The sequence below is a fragment of the Taudactylus pleione genome, unplaced genomic scaffold (genome assembly GCF_031769625.1).
Source record: "Taudactylus pleione unplaced genomic scaffold, aTauple2 ptg000226l, whole genome shotgun sequence".
Lineage (NCBI taxonomy): Eukaryota > Metazoa > Chordata > Amphibia > Anura > Myobatrachidae > Taudactylus > Taudactylus pleione.
Genome location: NW_028284628.1, coordinates 61,752 through 83,054, shown reverse-complemented (window position 1 = coordinate 83,054; position 21,303 = coordinate 61,752). Strand labels below are relative to the sequence as shown.

At 44.3% G+C, this 21,303-nt stretch overlaps 4 protein-coding genes and 2 pseudogenes across 4 annotated transcripts; 2 read left to right on the top strand and 4 right to left on the bottom strand.

Annotated features, from left to right (window-relative positions):
- Positions 1–8,778: 8,778 nt before the first annotated feature.
- On the bottom strand, positions 8,779–9,357 carry LOC148517088 (histone H2B 1.1-like). The gene has a single exon (XM_088479075.1). It carries the CDS (start codon positions 9,322–9,324, stop codon positions 8,944–8,946), a length of 381 nt encoding a protein of 126 aa, XP_088335201.1. The 5' UTR covers positions 9,325–9,357; the 3' UTR covers positions 8,779–8,943.
- Positions 9,358–9,573: 216 nt separating this feature from the next.
- Positions 9,574–10,094, top strand: LOC148517087 (histone H2A type 1-like; annotated as a pseudogene).
- An 855-nt stretch (positions 10,095–10,949) lies between these two features.
- On the bottom strand, positions 10,950–11,433 carry LOC148517086 (histone H3). The gene has a single exon (XM_088479074.1). It carries the CDS (start codon positions 11,415–11,417, stop codon positions 11,007–11,009), a length of 411 nt encoding a protein of 136 aa, XP_088335200.1. The 5' UTR covers positions 11,418–11,433; the 3' UTR covers positions 10,950–11,006.
- A 1,969-nt stretch (positions 11,434–13,402) lies between these two features.
- Positions 13,403–15,086, bottom strand: LOC148517085 (histone H1C-like). Its single transcript, XM_088479142.1, has 3 exons — positions 15,081–15,086; positions 13,975–14,111; positions 13,403–13,850 (listed from the first exon to the last, which is right to left on the bottom strand). Exons 1-3 carry the CDS (start codon positions 15,084–15,086, stop codon positions 13,403–13,405), a joined length of 591 nt encoding a protein of 196 aa, XP_088335268.1.
- An 885-nt stretch (positions 15,087–15,971) lies between these two features.
- On the bottom strand, positions 15,972–16,339 carry LOC148517084 (histone H2A type 1-like; annotated as a pseudogene).
- Positions 16,340–16,692: 353 nt separating this feature from the next.
- On the top strand, positions 16,693–17,073 carry LOC148517083 (histone H2B 1.1-like). The gene has a single exon (XM_088479073.1). It carries the CDS (start codon positions 16,693–16,695, stop codon positions 17,071–17,073), a length of 381 nt encoding a protein of 126 aa, XP_088335199.1.
- The last annotated feature ends 4,230 nt before the right edge of the window (positions 17,074–21,303 follow it).

Here is a 21,303-nt window from a genome sequence, read left to right as displayed (position 1 = left end):
ATCCAACATAGGGGGGTCACTTAGATATGACCCACTTGTGTTTTGCCTAACCTAACAAGGTTTTGTGCATGAAATAGGCTGGCAAAGTGGGCACAGGCACCAAATTATACCATTTTGAATAAGTAGCTGTCGTGCTGCAAGGGTTAAAAAGCATTGGGCAACAAATTTGAGACTTCTATCCAACAGAGGGGGGTCACTGAGATATGACCAACTTGTATTTGGCCTGACCCAACAAGGGTTTGGGCATGAAATGGGCTGGCAAATTGGGCACAGCTACATATGCTATTGACTTGAATAATAGCTGTAGTTTTGCAAGGGCTAAACATCCTTGGGCCAGAAATTTGACCTTTGCAACCTCCAAATGGGATGACCCTTTTGTATTTTACCTGGCCCAACAAGGTGTTGGGCATGAAATAGCCTGGCAAAATGGGCAATGGTGCAAATTGTATTGATTTAAAAAAGTAGCTGTAGCGTTGCAAGCGTTAAATAGCCTTGAACGACAAATTTGATACTACCAAATAACAGACAAAGAGAAAGGTCGCCTACATATGATTCACTTGTATTTTTTCTGGCCCAACAAGTATTTTGGGCATGAAATAGGCTGGCAAAGTGAGCACAGGCAACAAATTATCAAATTTTGAATAAGAAGCTGTAGTGTTGCCAGGGTTAAATAGCCTTTGCGACCGGATGGCTTCCAGCCCGGACTCCCGATCACAGGTTGGGGGTTTGATCCCCTCTCGGCCTTGGGGTATCAGGGATTCCCGCTTACCGTCAGTGACCACCTGTCACTGACTCCGCCCACTGTGCCGTGGGTGTAACGATGCTGCCACCAGCAAACTCTACCATCAATGTTTGGAACCGCTTCTTAATTAAACTCTGGCTCCTACCGCCGGCGCCTGGAACCACTCTGCTGCATATGCGTTGACTGGCTGCGGCCACTCCTCCTATTTGGTGTCGGATGTTCCTGACTTATCCCTTGCAATGGACCAGGCTCCTGCTGGATAGCTGGCAGGGGGCTTGAGCTTCGGAGATGCTCGGAGATGACAGAGGTGCAGTGCCCAGGGTATAGTGTGTGAGGGAGACAGTGGTAGGCCCAGACCAGTGGAGGTAGAGGCAACCAGAAACTGTCCCAGCCCACAACCCCAAGACAGGTAAAAGGAAACTGTAAGGCCCTACGGAGGAGTTGTCCCTGACTTTAGTACTGTAGTGACACCCCTTACAGATTAGACTAGGGAGGGACTTCCCAAGTCAGTGGACTGGATGCCCGCTCATGAGTTGGCATTCCAGTCATAGAAGGAATTTCTGGTACCAGCTCCAGTGCATATGGCGCAATTTGAGGACCAGGACATTGTGGTACGAACTAATGCGTCATTGCACAGACTTGGAGCAGTACAGAGCCAGGAGGGGACATATGGGCAGGAGCACCCTGTGGATTTATTGAGCAAGATACTGCTATGGTGGGAGGTGGGGTATGCCACAATTATAACACAGTGGTTTTCAATTGCTTGGGCATTGGACCACCTTCAGCACTATGTTTGCAACTGGGCTCCCACAGGGGAGAGTGACAGACTGTTGTGGTGGAGCCTTGGACTTCTCTGTTACTATTTAGACATTGTGCACCGACAAGGAAAGGCCCCTATGTAGCATCCTTTCACCCCAAGAGTCTGCTGGACCAGGAGCCAAATTGTTGGGACATGGCCCTCTGGTGATCCGCATGGATGAGGGGGGGAGAAGTGTGGCCGGAGGCCGACCACATGTGATTAAAATGGCTGCCACGGCATTGAAGAGATTAACCCTCATGCCGCGGCACCATTTTTCAAAGGACCTTTAGGCGCAGTGCGCCACATACTGCGAATGTATAAGTAATGTGTTGAACATGTCATTCAATGTACTGTGCGCAGTTGTGGAAATGTACTTTTTAAATGTTTAGCCTACTCACTTGTAAGGAATGTATAAGTTGTTTTGTTTTAGAAGGCTGTAACATTGAAATCAAATGGTTATGAGACATTCTCACCTCCTAGTGATATGTAATTATCCTGATGTAGTGACCAAACCTTCGTTTAGCGCTTTCATTGAAATGCAATGCAGAGGTCTCTGGTGTGTCTCTATGTACAATACCCAGCCAGTTTGGTAAAAAATAAGTTATTTGTGTTTAGGAAGCTTCTTTTTTGTGTAAGAATTTAGAAGGTGTTAAGACTCAGAAAGCCAAAACTGGTTTAGTCATAGACATGTGAAAAGACGAATGCAATAGAAATTAGCATTATTTTTACCTTATTAGAAACAGTATATGCTAACTCAGTTTGTGCTTAGGAAACCAAATGTTTTTGGGTGGATTAGAAAGGAGGATAATGGGTGACCCCTTTGAAATGTAATATGTTGTTAAATTATATTATGTGAGGAATCATGATTGGTTGAGCGGAATCCAGGGCAGATTTGCCCCCCTGTGATATTGTGTGTAAGAAAGATATAAATAGAGGGCCTGTGAGCCCTGTATGTTGTACATCTTTGACAATCCTTTGTGGAGAAGAACTGCTGTTAAGATTCCTGTAACATCTTGTACTGTATGCTGATTATTCCCCTTCAATCCGAAGGGATGGGTATTTTTAAAGACCATTGAGCAATAAACATCTTGCCTGTACATCTGTACCCTGCGACCAACAGAATTGCGCAAAAACGCTATTCCGTTCTCCTGCTGCTCTGGGTAAGAGCTCAGCGTCTCCAAGTTCAAGCCCCCTGACCAAGCTACCATGCAGACCTGGTCCATTGCGAGGGATCAGGTGGGAACAGCCGACACCAATCAGGGGTTGTGGCTGCAGCTAATCAAACAAATAACAGCAGTAGCGGTTCCGCCCTATGGTTTCCAACCAATCTCCTTAAGTGCATGACCTGTGCATGTGCTGGCAACATGCAAATTTAACATTGTCCCTTATGGACAGGGGGGAGTGGTCACTCCCCTGAGTCTGAGACTACCTGGTGTTTTGGTCGCAACCCAGGAGTCTGCTCGTCTATGGCCGGTGGAGGTTTCCCTCCAAAACCCTACTTCCAGGAATCTGCTAAGGGACCAGGCCAGCCACCTCTGCCTGAATCTGTGCTCCAGAGGTGGGCAAGAAGGGTCCCCGGGCACGGCTTCCTGGTCATGGAAGGGAAGCTATGTTGGAGCTCCCTGAAATGGTTAGCTGGCTGCCTTAGCCAGCTTCCTATGCACCTCCTCATAACACTTCCAGGCATGAGGCTGCAAAGGAGGATATTTTATTTCTTCTGGAAGTGGCTGGGGGGATCCAGCAGCTCACTGAGGACTCTCGATCCCCTGGCCATCCAGAGCATCACAGGTAAGTGAATTCTCTTTAAATACAGTAGGCTGGCAAAGTGGGCCTAGGCACCAAATTATACCATTATGAAAAAGTAGCTGAAGTTCTGCAAGTGTTAAATAGCCTTGGGCACAAATTTGACACTGTCAACCCATTCACGGTGGTCACTTACAAAATGCCCTCTTACAATTTTCCTTGCCCAACAAGATTTTGGGCAGGAAATCTGATTTATGCATATTGATTACTACACAACTTGTTTTCTCTTTCTTGAAAAAACGGAGACCAAAGCAAAAACAATCCCTGTGGTGGAAGAAAACGAGCGCTAATGTAATATTTATCCTTTATCATATATACTAGTGTTTCACAAATTTATATATGTGACTGCTGGATCTATTGGTGTGCCGTTTGAGGTTTCCACATATATAGTTCATGTTCTTGCAGGAATGAAGAGCGGAGCTGAAGGTTTGTCTGTATCCTGTAGCTCCAAAAGGCTGGTAAAGTGGGCACAGGCACCAAATTATACCATTTTGAATAAGTAGCTGTAGTGTTGCAACTTGCAAGAGCTAAACAGCCTTGGGCCACAAATTTGACCTTTGCAACCTACAGAAGGGGGTCACTTACATACGACCCACTTGTATTTTGCCTGGCATAACAAGGTTTTGGGCATGAAATATGCTGGCAAAGTGGACACAGGGACCAAATTAAACCATTTTAAATAAGTAGCTGTAGTGTTGCAAGGGTTAAATAGACTTAAGCCACTAATTTGACACTACCAAACAACAGAGAATGGTCACCTACATATGATTCACTTGTATTATTTCTGGCCCAACAAGTATTTTGGGCATGAAACAGGCTGGCAAAGCAGGCACATTGAAAAATGATACCATTTTGAATAAGTAGCTGTAGTGTTGCAAGTGTTAAATAGCCTTGGGCAACAAATTTGACAATTCCAACCAACAGCGGGGTGTCACTTACATATAACCCACTTGTATAGTGCCTGGCCCAAAATGGTTTTGAACATGAAATAGGCTGGCAAATTGGGCACAGGCACCAAATTATACAATTTTGAATAAGTAGCTGTCGTGCTGCAAGGGTTAATTAGCCTTGGGCAACAAATTTGACCTTTGCAGCCTACAGATGGGGATCCCTTACATATGACCCAAATGCATTATGCCTGGCCTGACAAGGTGTTGGGCATGAAATAGGCTGGCAAAGGTGCAAATTGTATTAATTTAAATAAGTAGCTGTAGTGTTGCAAGTGTTGAATAGCCTTGAAGCACAAATTTGACACTACTAATCAAAAGAGAACAGTCACCTACATATGATTCACTTGTATTTTTTCTGGCCCAACAAGTATTTTGGGCATGAAATAAGCTGGCAAAGTGGGCAGAGGCACCATAATTTATTTTGAATAAGTAGCTGTAGAGTTGCAAGGGTTAAACAGCCTTGGGCTACAAATTTGACATTTCCATCCAACAGCGGGGGGTCACTTACATATGACCCACTTGTATTTTCCCTCGCCCAACGAAGATTTGAGCATTAATTAGGCAGGCAAAGTACACATAGGCATCAAATTATACCGTTTTGAAAAAAAACTGAAGTGCTTCAAATGTTAAATAGCCTTGGGCCAGAAATTTGACACTATGAACCCATTCAGGGTGGTCACTTACAAAATGCCCTCTTGCAATTGTCCTTGCCCAACAAGATTTTGGGCTGGAGATCTGATTTATGCGCATTGAATACTACACAACTTGTTTTCTCTTTCTTGAAATAACGGAGACCAAAGGAAAAACAATCCCTCTGGTGGAAGAAAACGAGCGCTAATGTAATATTTACTCTTTATCATATATACTAGTGTTTCACAAATTTATATATGTGACTGCTGGAGCTGTTGGTGTGTCGTTTGAGGTTTCCACATATATAGTTGATGTTCTTGCTGGTTGAAGAGCGGAGCTGAAGATTTGTCATCCTGTTGTACCTATAGGCTGGTAAAGTGGGCACTGGCACCAAATTATACCATTTTGAATAAGTACGGTAGCTGTAGTGTTGCAAGGGTTAAATACAATTTGCAACTTTTAACCAACAGAGGGGGGGTCACTTAGATATGACCCACTTGTATTTTGCCTTGCCCATCAAGGTTTTGGGCCCAGATACAAATTGTATTGATTTGAATAAGTAGCTATAGTGCTGCAAGGGTTAAATAGCCTTCGGATTTAAAAATGACACTTGCAAATAAGAGAGGGGGTCAAAATACATATGACCTACTTGTATTTTTCCTAGCCCAACAAGGATTTGGGCATGACATAGGCTGGGAAAGTGGGCACATGCACCATTTTTTATTACATATTTTGATTAATTAGCTATGGTGTTTCAAGGGTCATTTAACCCTTAAATAGCCAGTTGTTCATTGATAGTGGTAGGAAAGATGTTAGTAATCAGTTGGGCAGCATAATGAAGGTAACTAATGTGACTCTTCTCTTTTGTACAGCAGTACTTCTTCAGGAGGGTGGAAGCCAACACTTCGGGAGGTTCTCTCATTACCTCTGCCACACCAATATTACATATAACCACACATAAGCAGTCACCTGTGTGTACATGGACTATGATAAGAAGGACATATACAGTGAGCCAGATGTACGGCACTTTGGATACTGCATCCTCCATAGTAAGACATTATTCTTATGTCCAGTGAAAGTTCAGTTATTCTTTGCTTATCAAATTCCTCTCTATTTTTATTGGTTGAGATTATTTAATGAGGTAAAGGCAATGATTGCATAATAAAGGGCGTTTTTTCTCTTGTAAGAAGAATTCTTTTTAGACAGCTGCAATAACATGGAGCTTTTATTGCTTACACCGCTATGGCGGAGCTGTTCTTTTACTGACTGATATTATGTGAGAGATTTTAGATAAAAAATTATATTTTTGTATTTATGATAAATCATTCTCTCAAAGTCCATTGTGGGACACTGGAAGGATTCAGTATGTAATACCGGCAGCTGTTTACTTGCCGGTTCAATTCTAGACAGGAGGAGATCATGACACTGGCTGGTAAGTACCCTAACCCTCCCCTCCCCCCTAACCCTAGGGGTGATTAACCCTAACCTAATCCTTCTACACTCCCTACACTTAATCCTCCCCCCTAGATGTACCTAACCCTAACCTAAGCCTTCTACACTCTCTGAACCTAACCCTCACCCCGCGGCTAATGTAAGGGACGCCCCAGACATTCCTCGTTTGGGCTGTAGTCCTGTAGTATGTGTGTGTTTTATTGTATTGCTAGGTGTAATTAGTGGTGCAACTCTTCTGCCAAATATGCAGATCTCAAGCATAATCTAATCCCAGAGGACTATGTTAGGGTACAGTCTGTGAATATATCCAAGATCAGTGATTCCTAGTCAACATGTTCGGTCAGACATGGTAAAAAAAAACTTGTAATCAACACATAAATTCTGCAGCAAGAGGGATCCAGGTGTGACCTTTCCAGCTCTCTGAGTTAGTTAGTTATTTACCATCATTAGAGCCCCACAAATCCTTATCCCAGGTACCATTACCTATCTGGAGATTCTCTGCAGACTCCCAGCACTCCGGACCACAACACGGTCTCGCCATCATGGGCTGGGGCCCAGTTCAGGTCTTGTTCTCAAGATGTTTCGTGCTGGCCAGACCCTTTGTTGGCAATTTTGCTGAGAAGTAGAATTGGGCTTGTTTTTAGGCTTATTTTTGAGTAAACTGAGGAACCGGATGGATCAAAAGACAGTGGGCCTGATTCAGACGCAATTAGCGCTCGCTCGTCCAGAAAATAGGGGTGGCTATTCGAATGAACCGTTCGCTCTTTGCGGTCTGTTCACGCCTCTAGGTCTGGGAGGCTATTCAAATGAACCGTTCGCTCTTTGCGGTCTGTTCACGCCTCTAGGTCTGAACGAGCGAACAAAACTTGCGGTCGTTTTTTGGGAAAAAAAGCCCCCTGGCCGCTCGCATCCTACGTCATGTCCGCTATTTATTAGATTAATCGAGTACATCGACCAGCGTATGAACTGCTCACTATTCTTGGGGTTGGTTTTTGCTACCACAATCTTGCGAGCAGTTCTGGCTATAAAATAACCCAGTGACGTGGTCAATGACGCTGCTGTTTTAATTATGCACACCCATAAAACGCCCGTTTTGACCTTTAAGCACGCCGGCGTTCGGATCTCCACTCCCCGTTTTCAAGCACCTTTCCCTGTTACCACCCAAATACGCCTCTTTCTGTCACTCAAATTATCAGGCATTCGCTATTTTGCGAGCACATGAATTTCGACCGCACTGACTGGTTCGCGCGTGCATAGAATGATCCGTACGCATGCGCAGTTGGGCAAACATCGCTCGGAGCGAACGAGCGGCCGCTTACGAGCGGCTCTGAATCAGGCCCAGTATGTAGTATTCTTTATGTCAGGTAAGGTTTATGATGCTTGGGTATTTGATGTCAGGGTTTAAACCAAGTTCTAATATATGCTTCAGAGCTTTTACTTGGGAATGTATAACATGGAAGCTTCTTTAGATGATTTAGACAGCTCAGATGAACTTGCTTAAATTCACTTTACCTTGCACAGTGGGCCTGATTCAGAGATGTACGCAATTCCCGATATTTACGCAGATTGAGCGATTGTTTGCTGTTGTGCAAGATGCTCTCACAGCAATTGTTTAGCGATAATTTCATTTGCAGAGTCAGTGCCATGTACCCAGGGTTTGGGGGTGGTTAGGTAAATGCTAGCGTGTCTAACCATTTCAGGGGTGTGATAAATTAGCCACTGTGATCTCCTACGCAGCATGAGAACTGTGTGTCTCAGGAGAACTGCAGTGTTTGGGGCTGGTCAGATTTGCCAACTATGATGCATGGCTGCCCGATCTGCACCAATATTACTGATTGTTATGCTGGACAGATATGAGAGAGTATCAGCGGGAATCTCTATGCTCAAGCAAGGTTTGGAAAAAAATTTTGCAGCTGCGCTCCATGCAAAATCACAGCTGCGATTGCATTACCGTCCATCTCCGAATCAGGCCCATTGTGCACTTTACCTCTCACAGCGTGCTGATAGTTATTAAGATTTTATACAGTCTGCCTTTACAATGATATTTATTTTAATAAAATGAATAGTTTGTGATTGTCATTACATTTGTGCCCCCCCTGCCCCCTAATTATTGGCAAATGAAGGGGATAATCTAAAGCTTTATTGAACTCAACTGACAATTTAAAACTGTACACGTATAAAACTGGGGACAGATATTGCAAATGAGACTATATAACCGAAATGTATACATAACAGCTATTCCACCAATGACCACACGAGGTCACTGCTGCACAGATTAGTGCAGCTGCCAGCGTTCAATATCCAACATATTAAAACAAAAATTCAAAAGCTGTTCTAGCTGAGCGCGAACATCAACAAAGGATACAGAAAGTACATGAGTGGAATCACCATATCAATAATTTTCCTTAATTTAATAAAAAAATCTAAGTGCACAGAAGACTGGAAAAAAGCACATTACTATCTGTCCAGTACAGGGGTCACAGCAATAGTTACAGCCCGATTAGAGATGAGGTGGGTGGCTCTTAGAAGAGCCTTTGTGTTTATGTGGAAAGGAGAAGGAAAGCAGATTACTTGGCGCTGGTGTACTTGGTGACAGCCTTGGTGCCCTCAGACACGGCGTGCTTGGCCAACTCTCCCGGCAGCAGCAGGCGTACGGCGGTCTGGATCTCCCGAGAAGTGATGGTGGAGCGCTTGTTGTAGTGAGCCAGACGGGAAGCTTCGCCTGCAATGCGCTCAAAGATATCATTCACAAAGGAGTTCATGATGCCCATAGCCTTGGAGGAAATGCCAGTGTCAGGGTGCACCTGTTTCAGAACCTTGTAGACATAAATGGCGTAACTCTCCTTCCTGGTCTTCCTACGCTTCTTCCCATCTTTCTTCTGGGTCTTAGTCACCGCTTTCTTTGAGCCTTTCTTGGCTGCCGGAGCAGACTTGGCTGGATCAGGCATTATCAAGAAAAAACTTTTCACTCCACAAATCAACAAATTTAATAGACAAAAGTGACCAACTTTAACCAGATCTGCTCTATTTATAGACAACCCATGCTAATGAGTCTTCACTTCTGCAGGCTGCACTATTGGGTAGACGAATCATGTGATGTTGAACGGCATTGTAATCCCACCCTACATTTGCTGATTGGTCAGTGCATGAACTTATGCTGCATTGGTTGCCGTGTAAGCAGACCAATCAAAGAGCAAGTAATTGAAACTATCATAGTATATATAAAAAAGGAGAAGGAGCATGTTATAGATTCTTTTCCTCACCCTTTCAGTGTGAATAGAATTATATTTGTGTAAATCGAGGATGTCTGGAAGAGGGAAACAAGGCGGGAAGACCAGGGCAAAGGCTAAGACTCGTTCATCCCGGGCCGGTCTCCAGTTCCCGGTAGGTCGCGTCCACCGTCTACTGAGGAAGGGAAACTATGCAGAGAGTGTTGGAGCCGGGGCCCCGGTGTACCTGGCCGCAGTTCTCGAGTATTTGACGGCTGAAATTCTGGAGCTTGCCGGAAATGCCGCCCGTGACAACAAGTAGACCCGCATCATCCCCCGCCACCTACAGTTGGCTGTGCGCAATGACGAGGAACTAAACAAGCTGCTCGGTGGGGTGACCATCGCTCAGGGAGGCGTCCTGCCCAACATCCAGGCTGTACTGTTGCCCAAGAAGACCGAGAGCCACAAGGCAGCTAAAACCAAGTAAAGTTATTGCTAGATACATGTCCCCATAACACAAAGGCTCTTTTCAGAGCCACCCACCCCGTCCCTAAAGAGCTGATTCATGGCTACAAATACACCAGTGCGAGTAAATGAGCCCGATTTAGCGTGAGAGCCATTGTGCGCTTTAGATCATTAGAGAACTTGTAATAGTGCAGTGACCGGCAGACCCCTAAAAGGAGTTTTTCTATAGCTTTTTATAGAACGTGGGGCTGGCTCTGTAAAGGAGCAGGGTGTAGCTCAGTGAAGTGTACAAAAAACAAACATTCTGATCTATACATCAAAGGCTTTAACTTGAATTGCAACGGCTACTTGTGACATAAGTGCGAGTATATGAGCCCGATTTAGCGGGAGAAGCGGCAGAGCCATTGTATGTTTTATACTTTAGTGTACTGAACTCACGTGTAAGAAAATCAACCACGCAGAGCACATGAGGGGGAGGGATTTGCTACCATAGCTCTCAATCGCTTCAGGGGGAGCTTTATCAAATCTTGGAGAGAGATCAAGTACCAGCCAATAAGCTCCTAACTCGTTTTTTCAAACAGCCTGTAAAAGGACAGGACCTGATTAGTTGGTACTCTATCCCCATCCATTTGATCTCTCCCCAAGCTTTGCAGCCTTGTGAACTGCCTAACGTTCTGCTCTATATATGAAAACCTTTAACTTCAATTGAAACAATTACTAAATGATAAAAACGCTCCCTCATATTGCAAGAGGGTGCGGGGTACTACAAAGTACGCGCTTCGTAGCTACTAAATAAGGAGACTGGTCTGGTAGATTTCACCTAGGAGCCTAGAAGGCTTTATCAGTATTCTTCCAATTCTAGCCATATGTAGTAGATGCCTCAGCTCGTTTAGAAAAAATTGGTGGCTCTGAAAAGAGCCTTTGTGCTGCGTGTATGTAGTAGTGCTGAGTATAGTCTATGCCCTCTCCCCTCGGATCCTGCGGGCCAGCTGGATGTCTTTGGGCATGATGGTCACCCTCTTAGCGTGGATAGCGCACAGATTGGTGTCCTCAAAGAGCCCGACCAGATAAGCCTCGCTGGCCTCTTGTAGGGCCATGACGGCAGAGCTCTGGAAGCGCAGGTCGGTCTTAAAGTCCTGGGCGATCTCTCTCACCAGACGCTGGAAGGGCAGCTTGCGGATCAGCAGCTCGGTGGATTTTTGGTAGCGTCGGATCTCTCGGAGGGCAACAGTCCCGGGTCGGTAGCGGTGAGGCTTCTTCACGCCGCCGGTAGCTGGGGCGCTCTTCCGGGCTGCCTTGGTTGCCAGCTGCTTGCGGGGAGCTTTTCCTCCAGTAGATTTACGGGCGGTCTGCTTGGTCCTGGCCATCTTTCTATAGACTAGTAATGTAGGAAGAAGAATGAAGAAAGAATAGTCGGAAACAACGCTATTTATCCACAGTGCTGCGTTGTGATTTGATGAATTAAAGACGCCCATCATTCTGATTGGCTGAGGTAAAGTCGTTGTAACTTTCAAAAGGCCCGCCAAGATTTTTCGTTTCCTCCATTATTAGGTATGTAAAGTATATAATATAACAGGCCAGTGCGGGAATACACGAGTTGCAATAAATTGTTTTTTTTTTTTTTGTTTGTTTGTTTTTTTAAATTGTTTAGTTCAAAGTTCAGTCGATGTAATTTAATCGGAAATTATGTCCTTATATACCAGCGAGAAGAATCAATGAGGGACCCCCTACATACGGACGGTGATATTGCATCACTACACTATAGGACTTGTGTCGGGTCTAAAGACAGACAGTAATCACATCGCTGAATAGCTGCCATGGGCGGGAAAGTTTTGTGTTTAAACAAAACAAAATGATTCCTTCAAGCTACACTCACTACTTCAAGTATATAATCACAGCAGTAAAAACAGCATAGATCAATATATCAGCAAATGGTGCAAACTTCACAATAAAACAACCATTTGATTGAAAAATCATTAAGAATACATTTATATGGAAGGCATCATTTGTCATATTGTGAGTAATATGAGATCTGAGTATACTCAGTACGTCTGCACGCATTGGAAACAAAATATGATACTAAAGAGAAACGGTAAATATTATTTTACAATTGTTTCTATTCTATGAAACATTAGTGGATACAATCTTTACCTTAGACCCCAACCTAAACCTCAGAGAAACTACATGAAGAAATACAGGGCTACATCTGTATAGTATATAGGGGCTCACAATGTACTGTACTCAGTTGGAATTGTCAAATTTGCGGCCCATGGCTATTTAATTCTTGCAACACTACAGGTTCAAATTCAAAATTTGATCACTTGGTGCGTGTGTCGACTTTGCCAGCTTATTTCATGCCCAAAATACTTGTTGGGCCAGAAAAAATACAAGTGAATCATATGTAGGTGACCATTCTCTGTTGTTTGGTAGTGTCAAATTAGTGGCTTAAGTCTATTTAACCCTTGCAACACTACAGCTACTTATTTAAAATGGTTTAATTTGGTCCCTGTGTCCACTTTACCAGCGTATTTCATGCCCAAAACCTTGTTAGGCCAGGCAAAATACAAGTGGGTCGTATGTAAGTGACCTCTTCTGTAAGTTGCAAAGGTCAAATTTGAGGCCCAAGGCTGTTTAGCACTTGCAAGTTGCAACACTACAGCTACTTATTCAAAATGGTATAATTTGGTGCCTGTGCCCACTTTACCAGCCTTTTGGAGCTACCGGATACAGACAAATCTTCAGCTCCGCTCTTCATTCCTGCAAGAACATCAACTATATATGTGGAAACCTCAAACGGCACACCAATAGATCCAGCAGTCACATAAGGGCACTGCGCTATTATAAGACCTATAATTATGTAAAGCGCACAATGGCTATCATCTCTCCCGCTAAATCGGCCATGAATTCGCACTTTAGGGACAGGATGGGTGGCTTGTGTTATGGTGGAAATAAGATCTAGCAGTAACATCACTAGCTCTTAGCTGGCTTGTGGCTCCTTAGGTAGCCGCAGTAGTATGGCCTCCCTGAGCGATGTTCACTCCACTGAGCAACTGGTTTAGCCGAGGGAGGCTGTGAATTATGAAACCGGGGGATCATTCTGTCGTTAGAAACTAATAAAGCTATTAAATAACCGAGTATTAACAACATGCCCCCACACCCCAAGATTGAGACATTGAATGGTGATGTTTGAGCCCAGGAGGCTTTACATGGTTACCCACTAAATACAGTACAAGCGAATCACAAAGAAGCCTCTAGAGAACACGCCGTGCGTTTACAGCTCTGCCGAGAGAGGGTGGGTGGCTCTGAAAAGAGCCTTTGGTGTGATAAGGAAGAGGCTGCGGTTGTTTGTCCATTACTTCTTTGCCGCTGCTTTCTTGGGCTTAGCCGCCTTCTTGGCCGGACTCTTGGCAGTTTTGGGCTTAGCTGCTTTCTTGGCCGGACTCTTGGCAGCTTTGGGCTTCGCTGCCTTCTTGGCCGGACTCTTAGCCGCCTTTTTAGGCTTCACGGCTTTAGGCTTCTTTGGGCTTTTGGCAGCAGCCGCCTTTGATGGTTTATTAACTTTCTTCGGGCTCTTAGCAGCACTCGGAGCTTTCTTTGGCTTCTTCGGGGATTTGGCCACTTTCTTTGCCGCAGGCTTCTTGGGCTTCAGAGACTTCTGAGCAGCCTTCTTGCTTTCCAACGGCTTCTTACTGAGCTTGAAGGAGCCTGAAGCGCCGGTGCCTTTCACCTGAGTGAGGGTTCCTTTGGTCACCAGACTCTTCACACCCAGTTTGACGCGGCTGTTATTCTTATTATGCGCTCTTTAGGATGAGTCTAAGGATGCGTTTTTGTATACATTAAAATGAATAATTATATTAGAGGGGTCGTCCCGAAACTGATATTGTCCCTATATTTAAGTGTCACAAGGTGCAGGATGTGACGCACAGGAGGACTCCTCCCTCATAGCCCAGAAGTTTCCTACTAGGTCCGCCGGCACTGTATAAGAGGAGGACTTTGCCGCAGTGTTCGTACGTGTTTTTTTGTTTCGACTGAGTGAAAGCGGTGATCAGGAAGCAGTATGTCTGGTAGAGGAAAAGGCGGAAAGGGACTCGGAAAAGGAGGCGCTAAGCGGCACAGGATGGTGCTTCTGGATAACATCCAGGGAATCACTTAGCCGGCCATTCGTCGTTTGGCCCGGAGAGGAGGTGTGAAGCGCATCTCCGGTCTCATTTATGAGGAGACCCGAGGGGTGCTGAAGGTCTTCCTGGAGAATGTTATACGGGACGCTGTCACCTACACCCAGCACGCCAAGCGGAAAACTGTCACCGCTATGGATGTGGTGTATGCTCTGAAACGCCAGGGCCGCACACTATGGATTCGGGGGCTGAACACTAATGCACATCTAAAATTACTTTTCCCACAAAGGCTCTTTTAAGGGCCGCCCATCTCTTCTGTGACAGCGCTATTGTAACGCTCTGGTAATGTTTGTAACAGCTCTTGTGTACATAGTGAAGTATGTCTAGTTAATTCGTCCAATCACATTTAGTAGTTACTGGAGACAGTATTTTGATACAATTTAACAATTATGCGCTTCAGCTGGCTACTAGCTGTCAGTGCTGCTTCATAAACTTGTGCTGATTCACATTCTAAAAGGTGCTAGTAACAAGATAACAACGAAGGTTTGGACTCTGGGGAGGCTGGAACAGTTTTTTACAGCCACGTCCTGCTGACATGAGGAAAGAAATATGGGGAGGTACTGTATGTTCTACAGTAAAAAAAAAAAAAAAAAAAAAAATGGTTGCATAACCCTTTCTTTCAATTTGCAGCAGCAGGTTCTTTCCGTGTATGAAGGGAAACCATGGTAGGTTATCAACATTGTAACCGTTATATAGAATTTAAAGTTTGTGCATTGTTGAATAGGGATCTGGATTCAATGGACAAAACTGGCTGTTGTATGTCCTGCTCACACTGATAAGAATTACACAGGCCGGCTAATATGGTTATAGCAAATTAATATTCAACCGTTACTACGATGGATGGAAAGAAATCACCGCCATATTCCAGCGCAGGACGCAGGTAATTTCCTCCCTCTCAATCTGGAAGAGTCAGCTTTGATATTATAGACGGGGTTTTTGAAATCTTCAAACTGTTACTTAAAACCAGTCAGTGTAGGGGGAATGAATACATCTTCCAATCAGCGTACAACATAATGTAGAGGTAGAATTGCTATAAGACATTCCCTGATCCCATTGTTTTGCCTGAATTTTCTTCTTTAAAATATGGACACGACCATTGCCGACAGGGCGTAAATCCATCGGCAGGAAAGCTCCCCGCAAGCAGCTGGCAACTAAAGCTGCTCCTTAAGTAGCCGCATAGCTAGCAGCGCCGCGGTATTCTGTAGTACCCGCATCTTCCTGCCAACCTGTCGCTGCCTTGGACAACGGCAGGAGCCAGGGCAAAGGGGACCCGATTACTAGTTTTCACGTATGAGGGACCGGTTTTATAACTTACAAGTAACAGATTCGATTGAAGTCAAAGCTTTTTAACGTACACAGCAGAACGTTAGGCTGCCTTATTACAGTTCAAGGAGCAGCAAAGCTTGGAGAGAAATCAAGTGGATGGGGATAGAGTAACAACCAATCAGCTCCTGTCATTTTAGACAGTTTGAAAAATGAGTTAAGAGCTGATTGGTTGGTACTTTTTCTCTCTCCAAACTTTGATGAATCTTCCACTAAAGCTCTTCAGAGCCTCCTAGTGTGTTATGGTATCAACTCCATCTCCTCTTGATCTATGCGGTTTTTATACGTGAGCTCAGTGCACTAAATTATAAATCTTAAATCGGGCTCAAATACTCGCATTGGAAATCAGCTCTTCAGGGACGGGTTGGGTGGCTCTGAAAAGAGCCTTTCTGTTATGGTGGGAACAAATATCTAGCAGTAACTTTACTTGCTCTTAGCGGACTTGTGGCTCTCGGTCTTCTTAGGCAGTAGTACAGCCTGGATGTTGGGCAGGACGCCTCCCTGGGCGATGGTCACCCCACCGAGCAACTTGTTCAGTTCTTCGTCATTGCGCACAGCCAACTGTAGGTGGCGGGGGATGATCCGGGTCTTCTTGTTATCTCGGGCGGCGTTTCCGGCAAGTTCTAGAATCTCAGCCGTCAGATACTCGAGCACTGCGGCCAGATACACTGGGGCTCCGGCTCCCACACGCTCAGCATAGTTTCCCTTCCTCAGTATTGGAGTCCGGCCCGAGATGAACGAGTCTTAGCCTTTGCCCTGGTCTTACCACCTTGTTTCCCTCTTCCAGACATGCTCGAGCCACACAGATACAAAGTTTTACACGCTGTAAAGATGAGATGATGGGTCTATAACGTCGACCTCCTCCTTTCCTATATATACTAATATGGTATCCTGTACTTGCTCTGTGATTGGTTAGCTTACACGGCAACCAATGCAGCACAAGTTCATGCACTGACCAATCAACAAATGTATGGTGGGGTTATGATGCCGTTCAACATCACATGATACGTCTACCCAATAGTGCAGCCTGCAGGGGTGAAGCCTCATTTGCATGGGTTGTCTATAAATAGAGCAGTTTCTGGGCGTTGATGGTAACATTTGTATTTTCATGCTTTCTAAGCTGTAGAGAGATCATTCATTGATAATGCCTGATCCAGCCAAATCTGCTCCGGCGGCCAAGAAAGGCTCAAAGAAAGCGGTGACTAAGACCCAGAAGAAAGATGGGAAGAAGCGTAGGAAGACCAGGAAGGAGAGTTACGCCATTTATGTCTACAAGGTGCTGAAGCAGGTGCACCCTGACACCGGCATCTCCTCCAAGGCTATGGGCATTATGAACTCCTTTGTGAATGATATCTTTGAGCGCATTGCAGGGGAAGCTTCCCGCCTGGCTCATTACAACAAGCGCTCCACCATCACTTCCCGGGAGATCCAGACCGCCGTACGCCTGCTGCTGCCGGGAGAGCTGGCCAAGCACGCCGTGTCCGAGGGCACCAAGGCCGTCACCAAGTACACCAGCGCCAAGTGATCTGCTTTCCTTCTCCCCGTCCCACATCAACACAAAGGTTCTTTTAAGAGCCACCCACTTCCTCTCTAAGCGGGCTGTAGCTATTGCTGTGACCCTTTACTGGACTGATAGGAACGTGCTGTTTTCGATTCTTCTATGTTTTAACTTATATTTGATCAAAAAAAACTGTTTCCACTCATGTACATTCTGTATCCTTTATGTAGGTGTTGGCGCTCAGCTAGAACAGCTTTTGAATTTTTGCTTTTTAATCTGTCGGAAATTGAACATTGGCAGCTGCACTAATCTGCAGCAGCAGCGACCTCATGTGATCACTGGAGGAATAGTGGTTAAGTTTAAACTTCGTTTATAGTCTCATCTGCACTATCTGTCCCCAGTATTATACTAGTACAGCTTTAATGTCAGTTGAGTTCAATAAAGCTTTAGATTATCCCCTTCATTTGCCAATAATTGGGGGTGGGAGACTCATTTAATTAAAACCACAAACTATTAGTTCATTTTATTTAAATACATATAAAGATTTATACAATCTACTTTTTAATGTCTATACCTCACAGTGTGCTGATGGTTATCATTATAAAGTGCACAATGCCTCCAAAGTTTCTGAGCATAGGGACGCCCGCTGCTACCCTCATATCTGTCCAGCGTAAACATCAGTAATATTGATGCAGATCGGGCAGCCATGCATCATACTGTAGTTGGCAAGTCTGACCAGCAGCAAACACTGCAGCTCTCATGCTGCGTAGGAGATCACAATGGATAATTTATGCACACCGCTGAAACAGGTAGACACCTGTGTTTACTTAACAACCCCCAGTTACCTCCCCCAAACCCTGGCTACCTGGCACTCACTTTGCAAATGTAATTATCGCTAAACGATCACTGCGCGTGCATCTTGCATACATGTACAACGGCAAACAATCGCTCAATCTGCGTAAATATCGGCATTGCCTACTTCTCTGAATCAGGCCCACTGTGCAAGGTAAAGTGGATTTAAGCAAGTTCATCTGTGCTGTCTGAATCATCTAAAGAGGCTTACATGTAATACATTCCTGATTTAAAGCGCTAAATCATATACTGTAAATTGGTTTAAAATCCTGACAGGAAGTACCCAAGCATCATAAACCTTACCTGACAAAGAATACACAAAGAAAAAATACAGGTGCACAACTCCAAATTAACTGATTATATATAAATAAATACATTTTGCAGTAAATACAATAGAGGTTTTTGGCATAATCTTGGCCAAGCTTATGGGCCTGTCCACCATATCCGGGTAACCTCTTATCGGGCAGGTCCCTAACATACTAAGGCTCAAATCCAGAGCGCAGGACACCCCCAAACTAGCCCAGCCAATCCACCCCAAAGCACCGCTCTAATAAGAAAAGTGAAGTGTTAAGAGCAGCCGCTGGCCGCATATAAAGCATAAAAATAAAAAAGTTAAATACATATATATAAAGGAAACAGACAGTGAAGTATTAATGTGTTAAAGGAAAATGTGTTATACTGCGGTGCCCTGAAGCAGATCAGCAAAGCAATCTAGGGGGACCCACACCCCAAAAATGAACCAAAGCTGCACTACACAGTCTAAATATTAGCAGGACTTACCTATATTGTGCCCTGACTGGTGTGCATATTACATTGCCAGACTCCATGCTGTAACCAATGTAGTAGAAGTGCTAGTCTGAGTGGGAAGTGGCTCAGGCTTCCCAGGTGTGCAAATCAATGCACTAATTAGTTTACAAAGAAAATCGATCTCAGATTGCACATTCTGGACATATATATATATATATATATATATATATATATATAATTGGAGGTGCTACCCCAACCTCTCACTGAAATCTTTTATAGCAACCCCCATATTATACCAATACCCCCATAGGCGCACATGGCTTATTTCATTAGTCTTTTCACTGCTTATGGTAGTGTGTAGCACTACTTTGATGCTACATATTATACTAATGCCTCCACAAATTCCTTCTCTGGTGTACATCCATTCATCTGTATGTGAAAGGACTGAGATCCCACTTTCAGCACTGTCTTTAGAGGCCACCATCAGGGAGGTGTAGGTTATCCGTCTCAATATGGCCTTCTATGTGACTGATTCTGCATCTATGTACACAAACACCATCAGCGACATGCCCGGAGTACTACCATAGGACATAACATCTCTATGCGTCTGACTAGCTTTCCTTGGTGCACCTTAGTGAATCTTCAAGTTTATTCGAGTAAAAAGACTGATTGAGTCGGGAGCCAAGCAAAAAGAGAAAACCGGTCAACCATGAACAAACCATGCTGCAATGTAAGGGGTGCAAATACATGTTATTTACATGCAGGTGTAATACTGGCTGCTTATGCAACACAGACGGCAGACATCTTTATTTCAAACTGCAATTTATTTTTGTGTTAGGGGACACCCCTCCTTAATTTAAATTTCTGCACCTTTTAAATTTGCCACCAACCACCACCACCACCCTTCCCTACAGCACAGAATGGTTCTACCAAAGTGAAAAGTTACTTCCTCCTTTAGCTTGGCTCCCAACTCAGGATCAGCACCAAAGTGCCCAGGCTTCCAGCTCCTAATTCTGTACCACATGATATTCCCAGTGTCCCACTATGGGCTCTATTTCCTACAATCCGCATTTATAATGCAGATTGTAGTGTGATATTACCGACTGAATTCGCATTGCGAATTCAGGCAATATCACAGGGATTTACTACAAATCCCTTGCAGGGACAGAGCTTGCGAGAAAGCTCTGAACCTGCGAATCCCCTTTGGAGCCTTTTCCCGGTATTTTCGCAAAAAATACAGATTAAGTGCCTGCGCATGCGTCGACCGATCGCCGCTGCTCCCCCCCCCGGCGCTAAGCTTGACCCCCCTCTCCCTTAATTACACTTACCTGCATGCTCCATACCTCCAGTCAGGTGATCTTCCAAACTGCACTGGGACCCGATCACCTGATGACCGGGCAGCAGTGCACTATGGGAGACCAGCTGACCGGAGGGGAGTCATCAACGAAGGCCCGATTACTGGTCCCTGGAGTCAGGTAAGTAAAAAAAATTTAACTATTTTTGTTTAGACCACACAGCTGATTACATGGACCGACTCCCGTCTCTGCTTTCCATGTTAGAGCAGGCCAGGAGTCCGGTAACCAGGGGAGACCCTGGATAACGCCACCTCCAGGTGGCGTTATTATCACAGGGCTTTCCCCAATATTTTTTCACATTTTATTTTTTAGTAACTTTGGTCGATCACATTTCCCATTACAGTTATGGGAAATGCGATCTGCTTTACTAAAAAATAAGTGATACTTAGGGGTTGGAGTAGAATTTTACAAATTCTACTCCAATTGCCCTGTAATAACTATAGGTGATGGTAAAATAATGTGAAAAGGGTGTGAAAACACCCTTTTTCACTTTATTTTAGTCAAAATAATGTTAATAAATAGAGCCCTATGAGAGAATGATTTATCATAAATACAAATATCTCATTTTATATCTCTCACATAGATCATCTCTTTTATATTTTAGCTGTTTTAGGGTAAGTAGTCAGTAAAAGAGCAGCTCAGCCATAGCGGTGTAAGCAATAACAGCTCCATGTTATTGCAGCTATCTAAAAAGAATTCTTCTTACAAGAGAAAAAACGCCCTTTATTATGCAATCATTGCCTTTACCTCATTAAATAATCTCAACCAATAAAAATAGAGAGGAATTTGATAAGCAGAGAATAACAACTTCCACTGGACATAAGAATATTGTCTGGGTGATGCAGTATCCAAAGTGCCATACATCTGGCTCACTGTATCTGTCCTTCTCAATATAGTCCTTGTACACACAGAGACAGGGTCACTGCTTATGTGTAGTTATATGCAATATTGGTGTGGCAGCGGTAATGAGAGAGCCTCCCGTAGTGTTGGCTTCCACCCTCCTGAAGAAATACTCCTGTATAAAAGAGAAAAGAGTCACATTAGTTACCTTCATTATGCTGCACAACTGATTACTAACATCTTTCCCCCCACTATCAATGCATAACATTATTATTCATCATTAATTTGCACAGTACTGAGCAGCCCTCACAGATATTAGAACGGAATCGGTATGATTCACCCAACAGCGGCTGCCCGACATGGGTGAAAATCCTGATCGTACCTAAGGTAAGTATTCACTAACCTAATTCCCTCTCCTAACCCTAGCCTTCCCCTCCAGTGCCTAACCCTAATCCCCCCTTCT

Excerpts from the sequence above, each read along its gene's own strand:
- LOC148517088 (XM_088479075.1), bottom strand. The coding sequence starts at position 9,324 with ATGCCTGATCCAGCCAAGTCTGCTCCGGCAGCCAAGAAAGGCTCAAAG.
- LOC148517086 (XM_088479074.1), bottom strand. The coding sequence starts at position 11,417 with ATGGCCAGGACCAAGCAGACCGCCCGTAAATCTACTGGAGGAAAAGCT.
- LOC148517085 (XM_088479142.1), bottom strand. Across the intron at positions 13,851-13,974 it reads TATGAGGGAGGAGTCCTCCT|AGCGCATAATAAGAATAACA; the intron begins GTGCGTCACATC and ends CTCATCCTAAAG.
- LOC148517083 (XM_088479073.1), top strand. The coding sequence starts at position 16,693 with ATGCCTGATCCAGCCAAATCTGCTCCGGCGGCCAAGAAAGGCTCAAAG.